Source organism: Electrona antarctica (genome assembly GCF_951216825.1).
Source record: "Electrona antarctica genome assembly, chromosome: 8".
Taxonomy (NCBI): Eukaryota; Metazoa; Chordata; class Actinopteri; order Myctophiformes; family Myctophidae; genus Electrona; species Electrona antarctica.
The window spans coordinates 30,377,176-30,394,219 of record NC_136789.1 but is presented as its reverse complement, the minus strand read 5'-3'; the positions used below and the strand labels follow the sequence as shown (position 1 = coordinate 30,394,219).

The following is a 17,044-nucleotide window of genomic DNA, read 5'->3' as shown; positions in this document are numbered from 1 at the left end:
GGGGAGACCTCTGTTACTGAACAAATACACTAATAGCAATGATTACTATATCAGAATATAGAAACTGATGTTATTTCACAATAAAATCCTTGGTGGTAATTCAACAGATATACATTTGTGTACTTTGCAGTTGAACTGATTACAAGGACATTCAAATTGGCCCGTGCAGAACAAGGGCATCTCCGGAATACCTAATATAGAATAATAAAAGTTGAGCACAAACAAGACTGGTTATAAGTATAGAGGCAATGTTGTTGTGAAAGTGATGAGTATCACTGTGTTGTAGGTGTGGGAAAAACATTGATTCAGTGATACATCGTGATTTTTAATGCCACGAATATCAAATCGTCAAGTTCAGAATCCCTTTTATCCCTCGTATTTGTATTTATTTCTTCATGCCAGAAAGACTGACTGATGTTATCTGGCACCATTGAAGTGTATGCTTGAACCTTTCATGGTCTATACCAATATCGAATCACAATATAATTAAGAATCGCAATATAAATGGAATCGGCACCCTAGGTATCGATATCGTATGGAATCGGGAGGTAAGTGAATCGTCCCACCCCTACTGTGTTGTGGCTATTATTCACAACACACAGCATTGAATTAATGTAATGCAAACACCCATTTAGACCTGTGAGGACCATTCTACAAATGCCATCTTTCTGTCAATCGTTCTCAAAACATTTTCATGTCAAGGACTCCCAAAAATATATGTAATTGGCCACGGACCCCTATCTGAAAATCTGTTGTTCCAGGGACCCCCCAGAAGCAGATATTTGAGTTAAAAACGTTACGCTCTGACAATATATATTCAAAGATTTGTGCCACATTTTCACGGAAATAAGCAGATCTACAGGCTCGTAGTGCGGCACTCGGTGCTGCGCTATGAGCTTGTAGATCTGCTAGAGTATAACAATGCTTTAAACACCAAAAGGGGTTCCCGTCCAGAATGGGTTAAGAGCCAACAAATCCTACTTTGTAGATGTTTATACATAAGATTCATGCTCTTATAAAATGACGCAGGGAGCGAAATAATTCGAAATACAAGGAATACCCTTCCTCTTTGTTCCCGTTGATATTTATTGAATGGTCTTTTTGTTAGTGTATAACAGTCATGTACGTTTTATCCTATCGACAACTGGCTATAGAAAACATGACTAGTACAGGTATGTCAAAAGGTCTTATGGCATCAAAAGGTCTTATGGCAGTATTTATTTCAAAAGATCCAATAAGATTTCTTAACCACCATAGTACTTAAAAAAAAAAAGATTTGAACACAAAATCAATTATGCAGTCGATTTGATCCGTTTGGCTACAACCTAAGTTACCTAGATTGCTGCGGCTTGTAACCAGCTATGGGTGTCGTTAACAAAGACCAACAGTTAAACTCTAAATAAATTAACACTCGCTGCAAAGTTTAGTGCAGGAGGGATATCGGAAACGTCTTTTGTGTGTACAGTAAATCTTTACATTTTGTCCACTATATAGACTTCATATAATAGATTTCAAAAATGTCATTAATTTCCTATCTACAGTACAAATAGTATTAAGGACACAGAGTAATCTAGTAAGAGAGTGGCGACACTAGCGTTGACTCCCATTGTAACGATGGAATGCGGAAGTCCTCATTCTATCTCAATGGGATAGTTCCAGCCATAGGAGCAATGTTTGGAACTATAGCCCATAAGGCACCCGCTTTGTCTCAATGGGATAGTTCCAGCCATAGGAGCAATGTTTGGAACTATAGCCCATATAGGCACCATCCGCTTTGTGGCGAGATCAAAGCGTGTCGCTTACTCTCCTACTCTACACTCTGTAAGACGACACGCATCCGTTTCACCGTGGCATATCATCATCATCATTAGTATACGTGCACCATTCCGTAAAGGAAAGTCCAGAACAGGACGTAGGTGAACAGACCCCCCACGAGGCCGCCGGTGAAAAGCAGCCGGCGAGACTTGAAGCACTTGTTCCAGCGGCGTCCCGCCTTCAGGATGAGCAGCAGGGAGAGGAGGAAGGAGGCGATCAGGTAAAATACGAAGCCATAGAGTCCGGTCAGGCCGAGGATGCCCGCCGTGGCCCCCGACAGGGCGGACACCGAGGTGCGGCAGTAGTCCAGCACGGCCGCGTTGCCCCGCACCGCAATCTCACTGATGAACTGTGGTCCCTCGCGCTTGGCTAAGATTGCCGCCATGACGACGTCGGCGAAAGTCCCGTCTCTCTCTCTCTCTCTCTCTCGTAGATTTTCCGGAGGGAAGCTGTCGTTGCTGGAACAAAAAAAGCAAAATCCCACATCGGTTCAATGTCAAAAAGGTGGTTGACATCCCAGACTGGGAATACACATCCAAGACCTTAAACTTAAGTTTAATGACTAATATTCCGGACTTATGCACCGGATGCGGTGTTGTGAAGGTAGAGGTACATTCATTGTTCCACTGTCTGTCCAAATTGGAGGAGTTTTGGAGGGACGTTACACAGGAAATACAGAGGAGCTTTTAATATTGTAATGTACCAGAACCAAAATGATTTCAAAGTCAAAAGTCGTACGATTTGTCACACAAGTTACCGCAGTGACATTTTGTTCTCCGCATTTGACCCATCTCTTGTGAGTGCCAAGCAGGGAGGCATTGGGTCCCATTCGATCGGTTATGACCCGATCGAACACCACCGACCTCCCAGTTACAGGGCGGACACACTAACCACAAGGCCACTGTCTGTCTGGTCAGTGACTATTTCTGCTATGCCTATATCCAGATGGACACACTATAAAAGCACATGAACGAACATTTACAAATGTTTAAAAAAAAATGTGTGTGTCTTTTACAAGTTAAAAGAGTAATAGCAAGCATTAACCTGGAAGAGGCCACGGACTATTTCTGCAGCAACGTTACAGCATCAGGCTTTGCAGACAAGCACTGTGAGTGACCGACATCACACTGTATGTACAGTACAGCTAATTAGCCACGTTAGTAAATAGTAACATATATAGTACGTCTCTAAATGTTATTGATTGATTGATTTATTAAAGTTTGCAGAATTACAGTACATGATTGATTGATTGTTTATTTATTTTCATGTCATGCACAGCTTGTGCCCAACCCTCATGGGTTTATAAGACACCATTTCACAGTTGCAATTACAGCATGTTTTACATTACATAATTTATGCATTTACAGCATGTTTACATTACATCAGCCAACGCAGGAAAGCTGGAAGTACCCTCACTAAAAACGCCGGGCCAACGCTCCACACGTCCCAAACTCTTCTCCCTTCTGGCCCCAAAACTGTGGAATGCACTCCCCGTTGCAGTCAGAACTGCGGCATCACTCTTCCGCCGTGGTCTGAAGACCCACCTTTTCAGACTCCATCATGGCCCATAGCACTTATCCTACCCCCTTTGAAACAGACTTATAGCATGTCATGTAGACAGCACAATAAGTGCATTGTATATAGTCATAGCACATCATAGTAGCCTACATATGTATAGCATAGTATAGTATATATGTATAGTTAATATGTATAGTGTCATTATATAGATATGTTCTAGTTACGTTCTTAGCTTACGCATGTTTCTTGATAAATGCATTTTATATATGTGATGTATTCCCATACTTTTGTTCCTGCCTAATGTAAGTCGCTCTGGATTAAGAGCGTCTGCTAAATGCCTAAATTGTAAATTGTAATTGTAAATTGTTACATAATTCATTATATTACACCTCGGATGTATACAGAGTACTCTGCCTTCTTTCCCAAGCTTGACAGATAAAATCTGCTACAACGAAAGTCCCCTTGGCAAAACATATCTCCATTTTTACAGTCCTTTAAATCTAGGAAATCCCCACATATAGAAGACATCTTATTAACCAGAATATCCCTTATGTCATCGTATTTAGAGCAGTTTTACATTTCAAGTACAACTTTACTCAATACAAAAACTGCGAATAAAGCATTACACTTGTGATTAATTGAAAATGGTGGGCCCTCTTGTAAAACAAGTGTAATGCTTTATTGGGTCGTCCACTCACTGGGTTTTTGTATTGAGCTGTGCTTGAAATGTACTGTAATTCTGCACACTGTTAAATCAATCAATCAATCAATCAACATCTTTGATACTACGTATATTCTCTACATATATGCAGCTGTGTGTGTCGTTAGCTTTATTGCTAGCTTTAGCTAACATCTTCTCACCTGCAGGCTCGTCCACAATGATGTGCTGTCAGTGTGTGTGTGTGTGTGTGTGGTGCGCGCGCTCAGCTTCACTCCTCACGAGCACACAACCGTCGACGTTCAACAACCAACTAACAGTCGACGCCGATATGTTTGTGTCTGTCTGTCGTCTTTAGGAATGTAATAATAAATAATATCACAATAAAACAACGGTCATTCTGAGTTGCTGCGGTTCAGTTCGAAGTCGGCCATGTTGTTTTCGAAAGGCATTGTGGGTAGGGGAAAAAAACTACATTAATGGACGGACAGGACAACGTCATCTTGCTTACGTGACGTCATCATGATACAAGGAGGAGGAGACGTTAAAAATGTATCCTTTTCTGTTCTGCTTGCTATGATGAATGACGACCCAAATAATGCCACTATAGTGTAGCTTTTTATAAAATAGCTTTAAAAATATAATATTGTAGATTTCGTTAAACGTAAAACTGTGGCCGTTGCTGCTGTCCATAGGGTTGTGGGAATTTAAGACAAGTGGGTCCAATGTACCACAAAACAGGAAGACATAAAAACAGTGCCACTGTCTGTCCATATAACTGTAACCATGTCAAAGTATGTGCTGGGCTTAGATGTCGGAACCACCTCCATAAAGGCCGTTCTGATAGAACACGGGTCTAAACGTGTGGTCGCGCAGCACTCCGTGGAAACAACCTCTGATATCGACGACTGTAAAGAACTGCAGGTAAGCTTTAAGTCAAGTGTAGTAGTTTAAACAGTCAGTGATACATATGCAGTGCACCATGCATGCACCACCACTCCACTAGCCTAAGATTTAGACTCTCGTAGATGTATTTATCGATTCTGACAATGTCAGAATCGAAAAATACATCTATGAGAGGCTAAATCTTAGGCTACACCACCACAATGTCTGACAATGACAAGTGTTAGTTAGGCCTACATCTGTTCTGTTTGTAGTGACCAGTGCTGACCACTGCACCAATGAATGCATGTGTTGTGTTGTGTTTTGTCTGTCATGATACTATCCAGGCTAAAGAGCAGGACACTGGCCAGATCATAAGAACCCTGAACGAATGCATCGCTTTCCTGCCGAGGGACAAGCGGCAGAATGTCGTCGGGATCGGAGTGTCTGGACAAATGCACGGCGTTGTGTTTTGGAAGGCAAAGAGCGGTAAGAAGAAGAAGAATTAATGTCATATAAATGTCACTGCTTTGTTTATGTATGTTCTCTCACTGACTGGCTGGCTGGCTCTCCTGATGCTGTCTAGTCTGTCTGTGCCTTTTCTGACTGTCAGTGTGTGGTGTGTCAGTTCCCCCTGCTGGAGGCTCTCAAGAGTTGCACTCAGGAGTTTGCAACCTTTTTCACATGAAGATCATTTTTGTGATAGTCGGTGTGTGCCATAATATAATTATGACAGAACATCAAACTTAAATATTCCCATCTGATTTATTTTGATTGTCCATACAGAGGATACACATAACCTTTTAGAAATGTTTTCTTTCACATGATCAGGATGTAATGATCATTAAACTGAGAGCAATAATAACCCACCTATATCTCCTAGCCTGGCTAAAGTCAGACTCAATTAGGCATTTAGCAGACGCTCTTAATCCAGAGCGACTGACAATAAGCACAGGGCTTTAAGTTCTCTGTCCTGGGGACTGATTTCAGTCCTGAGGATTTCATAGGGGTCATTTAATGAGATCAGTGCAGATTTGCAAAAACAAAATGCAGTCTTGGGATTTTTTTTGGCTTTAATCCCTGAATAAGCAAGAACAGAAGGCAATACATCACATACATAAAGAGTAGTTATCATGAAACATGCGTACATATACTATACTATACTATACTATACTATACTACAATTTACAATTTAGGCATTTAGCAGACGCTCTTAATCCAGAGCGATTTACAATAGGCAAGAACAAAAAAGCATGGGAATACATCACATATATAAAATGCATTTATCATGAAACATGCGTAAGCTAAGAACGTAACTAGAACATATCTATATAATGACACTATACATATAAACTATACATATATACTATACATATGTACTATGGGCCATGATGGAGTCTGAAAAGGTGGGTTTTCAGACTACAGTGGAAGATTGGGAGTGATGCTGCAGTTCTGATTGCAACGGGAAGTGCATTCCACAATGCAATTCTAGTGCTGTCTACGTAACATGCTATAAGTCTGTATAAAATGCTATCTAAGTCTACATAAAGTGCTATCTAAGGAGCTAGGGTAAGTGCTACGGGCCATGATGGAGTCTGAACTCTGAACAGGTGGGCTTTCAGACTACGGCGGAAGATATCACACTGTCCACCGGCTGATTCGCGTCTGGCTTATTAGCCAGGCTACCTATATCTCCCAGAATCCCTACCCCAGTCATGTAGATGTGAGTTAACTGACTAAACCTTAATATTTAACTGTCTCTGTCTCACTATACAATTTACAATTTAGGCATTTAGCAGACGCTCTTAATCCAGAGCGATTTACATTAGGTAAGAACAAAAAAGCATGGCAATACATCACATACATAAAGAGTAATATTCAAGAAACATGCGTAAGCTAGGAACGTGAGAGTGGAATCTCTATATAATGAAACTAATAACTAACTATACAATATAAACTATACATATATACTATACAATACTATACATATATACTATAACGTGCTATGACTACATACAATGCAATTCTAGTGCTGTCTACATTGCATGCTATAAGTCTGTATAAAGTCTACAATAAGTGCTATCTAAGCATAAGTGTCTCAGTGTGCCAGACGTGATCACCCTTCCCAGGCTGTGCAATGTTGGCACCCGTGCCTAAGGTTGCCTACCCCAGTACTACAGTGTAATAATTAGTGGTGGAAAGTACGGTAACTACTAACTAGGCACATTTTTTACTTTGACTTTACTGTACAATTTTGAGGTAGTTGTACTTTACTTGAGTGATTCCAATTCCCAATACTTGTACTCTTTCCACCACTTGGTAATCATCACCATCGTTCTTTGTTCTTCCTAGCTTGTGATTGGTCCACTGGAGATTTCTTCACGGCCAAAGACTCCAGTCAGCTGATCACCTGGCAGGACGGGCGCTGCGGCACTGACTTCCTGTCCTCTCTTCCCAAGCCACGCTCGCACCTCAGTGTGGCCACGGGGTTTGGCTGTGCCACTATCTTCTGGTACATGAAACACAGGTCAGTCCATTAACCCATTCTGGGCGGGAACCCCTTTTGGTGTTTTAACTAAGCATCATGTTATACTTTAGCTATTGAAAAACCAGGTTGGCGGAGGGAGTGTAGAGCGGAGGGAGTGTAGAGCCCAGGATCACATTTAGCTAATGCACTCCCTCACCAGGTTGGCGGAGGGAGTGTAGAGCCCAGGATCACATTTAGCTAATTGACACTGGGTGAAAAGAATGGGTTACAAAATCGTGGGATAAGAATGAGTAAATTAGTAAAAAAATAAAATAATCACCCTTTACCCCTGATGAAGACCACCTCAGGTCCAAACATGTTGGTGCTGTATTAAATAAAGGCTGTTGACTCTTTTAACCTCGAGAGCCCAGATCTCCTTCTTTTAAAAAAAAAATCTGACGTGCATGTGCACACGTTGTACTTTCTTTCTTTTTTCAGGGAATTCACTGGTAGACCTGGTAGATATCTGTAACCAGAGTTTCAATCCATTCTTGGAAATCTAAAAATAATGTTCTCTGACCTGACCGCAGAGCAGAGTTCCTGGCGGACTTCACGGTAGCAGGGACTATCCAGGACTACGTGGTGTCCATGCTCTGTGGTCTGGAGACCTGTGTGATGACCGCCCAGAACGCAGCCAGCTGGGGATACTTCAACACCGCCACTAGCCAGTGGAATGTGGACATGTAAGCATTGGTTGATGATCATGTTATAGGGTGGGGGAAAAATCACGGCACTCCCATCTTTAATGTCTTACTGTATATCACTCCCATCTTTAATGTCTTACTGTATATCACTCCCATCTTTAATGTCTTACTGTATATCACTCCCATCTTTAATGTCTTACTGTATATCACTCCCATCTTTAATGTCTTACTGTATATCACTCCCATCTTTAATGTCTTACTGTATATCACTCCCATCTTTAATGTCTTACTGTATATCACGTGCTGTTTGCATTTCCGACTAATACAGTATTAAAAAGATAGAAAACTAGCGATATTAGAATAGCTTTTGTGCATGTCCTGGCTGTACTAAAGTACTTTTGTGCATGTCCTGGCTGTACTAAAGTACTTTTGTGCATGTCCTGGCTGTACTAAAGTACTTTTGTGCATGTCCTGGCTGTACTAAAGTACTTTTGTGTGTACTTATACTGAACTACATCCTATTCACACTTACTTGTATACTTGCTGTGTGTATGCTGCACGTCAACTAAAAGCATCTGTTTGTGCGCGCGTGTGTGTGTGTGTGTGCGTGCGTGCGTGCGTTGCGTGCGTGTGTGCGTGCGTTGCGTGTGTGCGATATAGTTTGAAGAGCGCTGGCTTCCCGGTGCACCTGCTCCCTCAGTGTGTGGCATCCGGTTGCGTGGCTGGAGGGACGTGCAGGGCCTGGCATGGCATCCCTGCACTCACACCAGTGGGGGCGGCCCTGGGAGACTTCCAGTGCTCCGTGTACTCCTGCATGACCGCCCCGACGGACGCCGGTGAACATATATAACATTACACACCGAGGGCTTAGCTACCAGTGGTGTAGAGGGTAGGCAGCCTTAGAGCTTAGCTACCAGTGGTGTAGAGCAGGGGGTAGGCAGCCTTAGAGCTTAGCTACCAGTGGTGTAGAGCAGGGGGTAGGCAGCCTTAGAGCTTAGCTACCAGTGGTGTAGAGCAGGGGGTAGGCAGCCTTAGAGCTTAGCTACCAGTGGTGTAGAGCAGGGGGTAGGCAGCCTTAGAGCTTAGCTACCAGTGGTGTAGAGCAGGGGGTAGGCAGCCTTAGAGCTTAGCTACCAGTGGTGTAGAGCAGGGGGTAGGCAGCCTTAGAGCTTAGCTACCAGTGGTGTAGAGCAGGGGGTAGGCAGCCTTAGAGCTTAGCTACCAGTGGTGCAGAGCAGGGGGTAGGCAGCCTTAGAGCTTAGCTATCAGTGGTGTAGAGCAGGGGGTAGGCAGCCTTAGAGCTTAGCTACCAGTGGTGTAGAGCAGGGGGTAGGCAGCCTTAGAGCTTAGCTACCAGTGGTGTAGAGCAGGCGGTAGGCAGCCTTAGAGCTTAGCTACCAGTGGTGCAGAGCAGGGGGTAGGCAGCCTTAGAGCTTAGCTACCAGTGGTGTAGAGCAGGGGGTAGGCAGCCTTAGAGCTTAGCTACCAGTGGTGTAGAGCAGGGGGTAGGCAGCCTTAGAGCTTAGCTACCAGTGGTGCAGAGCAGGGGGTAGGCAGCCTTAGAGCTTAGCTACCAGTGGTGTAGAGCAGGGGTTAGGCAGCCTTAGAGCTTAGCTACCAGTGGTGTAGAGCAGGGGGTAGACAGCCTTAGGCACGGGTGCCAACATTGGCAGAATTTAATTGGCACAGGGGGAGGGTCATCACTGGCATAATAAGTGTGAGACGGAGAACTTTATTTAATATTCCAAAAAAAGTTTAGTCTGATTAGTCTTAATTTTCAAATTACATCCATAATTGTAACATAATTGTAACATTCATTCAAACTCCTCCTATGACTGGGGGGGGATTCTATGAGACAGGTGGGTTATCGCTTGAGTTTAATGCTCCTTACACTTTTTATTTTTATTTTATTCTTTTAACCTCATGCCATCTGGACAAAGATACAGAACCTTGCCATGGAAAAAGGTCCGTTTTAGTCGGAGTTTTGTCCCCTCAGCCATCGCGACAAACAAACAAACTGCCCCTATGGTTCTGTATACAGTGGGGAGTCTGGGGACCTCATGTTTTTGTATTGTCTTGGTGTTATGTGCTATGTGTTGTTTTTTGATGTGGGTGTTTGAACAGACTGTGAAGACAAATATCCTTCGAGACAATAAAGATTATTATTATTATTGATCATAAGATCTTCCCCAGCAATTCCTATTAACCCATTTTGGTGTTAGCATTATGTTATGCTTTAGCTATTGAAAAATAGCAGATCTACAAGCTCATAGCGCGCCACCGAGTGGCGAGCTTGTAGGTCTGCTATTTTTGAAAAATCGAAGAACGACTGACATAGAAACATAGCTTTTTCAGAAAACTCTCATTTTCAAACAGACATTTTTAGAATCTGATCTCAGGTCAAAATGGGTTAATATATACTATGTTCTTATCCCTCTTGTAATGTCCTAGTTCTCAACATAAGCACCTCAGCACAGCTGACCTACGCAATGCCTGGTGGTTTCAAGCCTCCAGACGTTCCTCAGCCCATGTCTTCCGTCTCTCACGTGCCCTACTTTGACGGCTCCTACTTGGCTGTGGCAGCGTCACTCAATGGAGGAAACGCCATGGCCACTTTTGTGGGAATGCTTGGCGCATGGATGAACGAGCTCGGTAGGACATTTTCACCTATGTATTAACCCATTTTGGGCGGGAACCCCTTTTGGTGTTTTAACTATTGAAAAATAGCAGATCTGAACTTGTAGGTCTGCTATTTTTGAAAAATGTGCCTCAAATCTTTGAATATATATTATTACAGACTTACAGAGTGAACATTTTAACTCAAATCTTTGCTTCTGGGGAGTCCCTGGAAGAACATATTTTCAGATGGGGGGGGGGGGGGCGGAGGCATATCACATTTCACATTTCATCCACCATAATTATCTGCCCTGATACTTATCGGCCCGATATCAGGAATTATGGCATCATCCCGATAAATCTGATTATATTATTATTAGGGATGTGTAAATGTGTCCAAAATGAAAATCGATTTGTATAATTAAATATTAACGATTCATTATTATTATTATTATTATTTTCTTTTTAATTTTTATCCCACGATTTTGCAACCCATTTTTTTCACCCAGGGCGTGTTCGGAAATAGCGCACTGTGCAATGCAAAGTAATAGGCGAGTGCGCCCCGGTGCCCTATTTCCGAACACGCCCCCAGTGTCAATTATCTAATATAATCCTGGGGGCTACCTGGGGGGGGGGGGGGGGGCAGCAGACTGACCTCGTGCTCCCTTCTATGCATGAGGAGTCCAAGCTGCTTCTTTTCACCTGACAGGGAGGAGTTCTGGCCAGGGGGAGGTTCTGATAACATTATTAACAGATAATATATTGTATATTCTTTATTTTATATGTGACCAGATTTGACCGAGAGACTGCCATCGTGCAAATTCCAGCTTTTCACCAGAGGAGAAAAACTTTTTTTCCCTTTAAAAAAAAAAAATGAGTTGATATCACAGGCAGACTCTTCACATACTAGACTACTAGAGCATGCCTGAACTAAGTGTCAGAGCTGAAATCGACATGTAAATATGAAATAAATGCCCAAACATGTAGCTAGGTGTAATGTTAGAGACCACAGAAGTGATCCTTTCAAGCCTGTTTTCTCAACTCGCTGTTTCTCTGCAAGACATTACTCTATAAGCCACATCTCCAAAACTGGTGGGTCAAACTGAACAACCAATATGTCAATTTGAAGCTATGATTCCCTGCTTTCATATGACATGAAAAAACTAAAATTCAAATTTGGTCACATATATTCTCATATGCTTGCAGTTCTGCTAAGTGATTAGTTGTATCTGCTGACAAAGCACCCTGATGCTTTTTTGTCATAGGTATTCATGATATACTGTATTTGCTTAGGTCAAAACTATGTTAAATGTACCCTTACTCACTAGTATGTCTTTTTGAGTGGTGAGGAACATCAATGTCCCTATGTTTGTCCCTATGTTTAGAGTACCAACAGGGGGCACTGTTGCACCACTCACTTAAGACTGGTCTGATTTCAATTTATTATCGGTTATTAGTATCAGTATCGGTCTTGAGAAGCAGGAAGTTATCGGTTTTAACCCATTCTGGACGGGAACCCATTTTGGTGTTTTAACTAAGCATTATGTTATACTTTAGCTATTGAAAATAGCAGATCCACAAGCTCATAGCGCGCCACCGAGTGGCGCGCTACGAGCTTGTAGGTCTGCTATTTTTGAAAAATCGTAAAAATGCGGCACAAATATTTGAATATATATTCTTTCAGTGGGAACGTTTTTTTTATTTCGACGTCAGGCCTAATCTACACCGTTCTGCTATTTTTTTTAGGAGTGGAGATCAGCGATCCTTCAGGTCTGTACGAGAAGCTGATCTGCCGCGCTCTGAGCCAAGAGAACACCGACCTGACGGTAAGGCCCACCCTCCTCGGAGAGCGGCACGAGCCGCGCGCGCTGGGCGCCGTGCTGGACATCTCCGCCGCCAACCTGTCCCTGGGCCACGTCACCCGGGCGCTGTGCCGCGGCATCCTGGACAACCTCGCCTCCATGATGCCCGCGGCCTCGCTGCGGCAGGCCGGCGTGAAGAGGGTCATCGGGACGGGCAGCGCCCTCTGTCGCAACGAGGCGCTGAGGCAGGAGGCGGAGAGGACGTTCTGCCCTCAGCACGCGGTGGAGTACAGCGAACATGTGGACTCGGCGGCGGGCGTGGCCATGGTGTTCTGTGACAGAGTTTGACCAACGTTGTATCGTTGGCCCACCACAACCAGCGCGCAGATACTCTACTGACTTTTCGGGGTGGAGGCCCATATTACAAATACTTGTAATACAAGCCCTTAAAGGAGAATTCCATACTAAAAGGCTTTCTTACCTTTCTTTGTAGTTGTTACGTCCCCACCAAAGAGGTCCAGGTGTTATTTTGTGCAAAAGCTCCTTATTGGCTATTTCCCCTACCATAAGCCCTAAATGAATTGCATTGAATTGAATGGGGCTATGGGGTGTTGTGCTAATTCGCTTATTTCCATCGCTCAAAATTATATATTTTTTGTATTCATAATGTAAATAATATCCCAAGCGGCACACTTTACTACTTATTTCGATGGAAATAAGCGAATTAGCACAACACCCCATAGCCCCATTCAATTCCCATTCAATGCAATTAATTGAGGGCTTATGGTAGGGGAAATAGCCAATAAGGAGTTTTTGCACAAAAAACACCTGGACCTCTTTGGTGGGGACGTAACGACTACAAATAACACCTGGACCTCTTTGGTGGGGACGTAACGACTACAAAGAAAGGTAAGAAAGCCTTCTAGCATGGAATTCTCCTTTAACACCACCACAATTACAGTACAACATAAATGATACACAACCAACAGACAACTAATGTAACATTTGGCCCAGACGGTCGGCCCACCAGAGGGTCGGCCCACCAGAGGGTCGGCCCACCAGAGGGTCGGCTCACCGGGCATATGCCTGCTATGTCCTGTGGCCAGTCCACCCCTGTCGGATGCAGGGGTCATCATCATTGTGGTGGACATTTTTGTCAAAATGCTCTTTTTTTCTGCCACGGACATGCAAAACGAGCGGACAATAATATTAGCAGAAAAGCATAAAGATATGAGGTAGCCCTGAATGACCATAACAGGTCTGTGAGTTAACACAATCCATGCCATTTCTCGAGATATCTCGAGAAAAGCTGTTATTACCATCTTGGCCATTCACAAGATCACGAGATTTGATTAAGGAGCATCAATCCAGCTTTAAAAATAATATTTTACCTTATTTTAGCTCCTGTCGCTATAGCCTCCATAGGCCTCCCATGGTAGAAACAGCCTACATCCCAATCCTCTGTGCACGCACATGCACATGCGGTTATTAGTGTTTAAAGTGCTCAGAATGGGATAAAGTACGATGTTGGGATCTTAATAAAACATTAATTAGAGGTTGCGATAACCATAATAATAGTCAGATCGGCAGAACACATGTATCCGCGAGCGAGCCTGGCCCGGAAATGGAGGACAATCTCTTCCGGGTCGGCCGGATAACGCTTCTTCTTCTCTGCTTATTATGTCGCGCGTTTCACTGGCACTGGCCTCACGCTACACCGCCTATGGTAACGGGAGGGAATGTATGAGGTGGTCGTTGCAAAGAAAACCTTTGAGAACCACTAGTACTAGTTGGACTCGTATGCCATAGTGTGTCATAGTAGTAAATCAGTGACATACATATTCTGAAGAAAACCTGGAGACTGGCATTCAGTAAGTGGGGTTTATGATCAAAATAAGGACATTACAATGCTGTGTAAAACAGAACGTCTAACGGACAAGGACAGGTCTTTGCCACACAGTGTTGTTTTCGTCGACTAAAACTAAGACGAAAAATGTTCGTCGACTACACTGACAAAAACTAAATGGAAACTAAGCTATGATGACAAAAACTAAGACTAAATATACTGACGATTTCGTCAACAAATAAACTAGACTAAAATGTTAGGGAGGGACTAGTGGACAAGATATCCAGTATAAGTCATTTTACACTTGTTTTACATGGCGAAAATAGCCGATCTACAAGCACACAACTTTGTTGTGTGCTTGTAGATCGGCTATTTTCAGCAGGTGTAAAATCAGTCATTCCGACGGCATCAAGGCCTGCCAAAATACATTTTTGACAAATCTTATGCTATTTAGTCAACTAAAACTAGACTAAACACTAAAACATTCCAGGTGACTAAAATGTGACTAAAACTAAAATAAAACGTTTCAAGAGACTATGACTAAAACTAAAATCAAAATCTGCTGCCCAAAACATCACTGGGGTCATCAATATGTCCGTACATGGAAGGACAGATGGTGGTGGGATGGAAAACCTCAGGTCCAAAACAGTTTTTAGAAAATGTTTATAAAAGAAAACGAACCCCGTCATTATTATTTAGCCACAACACAAGCTCTTGTTAATCCTTTTCATTGGTTAAATATTTATATATTTAAAAAAATTAATTTAACCACCAAATTACTTTCCCTTTAACATTTATTTTAAGAGCTTGCGAGCCGCGACGTGACGTGTTCTGAGCTTGCAGATCGGCAACTTTTGGTGTAACTTTTGTTATATTTACATTTTAATGTATTAATTGTGATAAAGTATGCTGTCCTTTTGTATGTGTTGTGGAATAATGGCTGGGCCATCACTGAAACGCCTCCAAAGCTAATCTGGCTAGTGCCTTTTTACCCAGGCCTGTTTGATTCATGTACAGTCAAATCATGCATACACTTAATGCTGAGAGTGTAAAAATGGATTGGGTTGGGGTGCCTGGTGCGTTGGGGCAGAGGCAAGAACCTGAGTTTGAATCGGACTCATGTCTCCCTTCTCTTTGCCCTCGGTTTCCTGTCTCTCAAGCAAAATCTGCCAATTAAAATACGGTAAAAACAATTAAATTACTTCATGTTAACATGTCTATCACAGTACCTAGCTCATATATAAACATGAATTATATATTGTTACATTTAATTGCATTCTTTTGTTCATTCTTTATCTCAATCTTGTAGGTTTTGTAAGGAATTCATTCTCAAGTTGAGTAGAATTACATATTTATTTTATTGTGCATTCTCGACCCCATATAAATCTGTTCAAATAAAAGCAGAAGCATATTCTCTGCAGCTGATATCAACCAGTACAGGCAGACACTTGGAGACCACACGCCCAGTCACAGGAACACAGATGCAGACGCAGTATACACGCTGAGAGACACAGACACAGTATACACGCTGAGAGCTCAATAAGCAGAAAGCCACGAAGAGAGAGAGAGAGAGGCAAAGCACACAGGAAGCTCTGCACAATAATTCTGATACAAAAAGGAGAGACAGGAAAACCTTTGACTGCATAGTGTTCAAAACGGTAAGTAGTTACTTTTGATTTACTTAAAGAATTGGTCTTTTCTTGACCTGACTTTTGTTGTTGTTCTGTGATCTGACACTATTATACATACAATGCACTTGACTGTGTTGTTGAGAAATATGACTGGACTGTGTGATTGATGTATGATTGAACATTGCAGACTTTATTGTAAGGTTTGGAGTCTTTGCAGGGGCACCGTAACGGAGAATAGAGGAACTGAATAGTCAGGGTACCAAGTATCTTTCTCTGTTGCATGTAATAGTCTTGTTGGTGTATATTCGCAAGGAGCCAAGACACAATTTACGTGTACAGGGGCTGAGGGTTTCTTTGCTACACCACACCCCCCCAAGTATTCTATTGAAGAGGGCGATGCTTCCTGCATAACTAGGTCTTTAGACTAAAATGCACATTTTTATTCTGTGCATTTGGAAACAAGGGACAAGCTATATAGGACGTGTCATGCGCATTCGGTATGGACTCATGGCATCATAATTAACCCATTTTGGGGCGGGAACCCCTTTTGGTGTTAGCATCATGTTATGCTTTAGCTATTGAAAAATAGCAGATCTACAAGCTCATAGCGCGCCACCGAGTGGCGCGCTACGAGCTTGTAGGTCTGCTACTTTTTAAAAATCGAAGAACGACTGACATAAAAACATAGCTTTTTCAGAAAACTGTCAGGATGTAGAAGACATTTTTAGAATCTGATCTCAGGTCAAAATGGGTTAAAATGTAGAGACCGGAAGTATTTATAGATGCGTGACATGTATGCTCATCGTGAGCATTTTACGTGTCTTTGTTGTTTTTGACGCCTTGCGCTATGGCAGTATAACGGTCATTGTTGCTGTCTCAGCCCCGACCAAAGAGTCAATACATCAATGGCCACGGAAGCCTTTTAAAAGCTCCGAGACGTCCGGTAATGTGCTCTGATGCTCTCAGGAGAGGAGATGGTCACTCTATCTGGGCTCTCTTGCCTCCCCCGCCCGTAATCTCATCACCGCTACCAAACCCTGAGCATCCCCACGAAACACAATTACACTGCCCTTGCAATCCACACAGCATCTGGCCCAGTCTACGG

At 42.8% G+C, this 17,044-nt stretch overlaps 2 protein-coding genes across 2 annotated transcripts; one reads left to right on the top strand and one right to left on the bottom strand.

Annotated features, from left to right (window-relative positions):
- Positions 1–1,062: 1,062 nt before the first annotated feature.
- Positions 1,063–4,452, bottom strand: emc6 (ER membrane protein complex subunit 6). The gene is made up of 2 exons (XM_079507783.1): positions 4,195–4,452; positions 1,063–2,273 (listed from the first exon to the last, which is right to left on the bottom strand). The coding sequence occupies exon 2, from the start codon at positions 2,198–2,200 to the stop codon at positions 1,868–1,870; it is 333 nt and encodes a 110-aa protein (XP_079363909.1). The 5' UTR covers positions 2,201–2,273; positions 4,195–4,452; the 3' UTR covers positions 1,063–1,867.
- Positions 4,453–4,521: 69 nt separating this feature from the next.
- shpk (sedoheptulokinase) lies at positions 4,522–15,560 on the top strand. The gene is made up of 7 exons (XM_079507291.1): positions 4,522–4,915; positions 5,221–5,362; positions 7,226–7,400; positions 7,931–8,083; positions 8,705–8,880; positions 10,496–10,696; positions 12,407–15,560. Exons 1-7 carry the CDS (start codon positions 4,778–4,780, stop codon positions 12,808–12,810), a joined length of 1,389 nt encoding a protein of 462 aa, XP_079363417.1. The 5' UTR covers positions 4,522–4,777; the 3' UTR covers positions 12,811–15,560.
- Positions 15,561–17,044: the final 1,484 nt, after the last annotated feature.

Coding starts and splice junctions, on each gene's coding strand:
- emc6 (XM_079507783.1), bottom strand. CDS start 2,200: ATGGCGGCAATCTTAGCCAAGCGCGAGGGACCACAGTTCATCAGTGAG.
- shpk (XM_079507291.1), top strand. CDS start 4,778: ATGTCAAAGTATGTGCTGGGCTTAGATGTCGGAACCACCTCCATAAAG. Junction 5,363..7,225: donor GTTTTGGAAGGCAAAGAGCG/GTAAGAAGAAGA, acceptor TGTTCTTCCTAG/CTTGTGATTGGTCCACTGGA. Junction 8,881..10,495: donor GACCGCCCCGACGGACGCCG/GTGAACATATAT, acceptor GTAATGTCCTAG/TTCTCAACATAAGCACCTCA.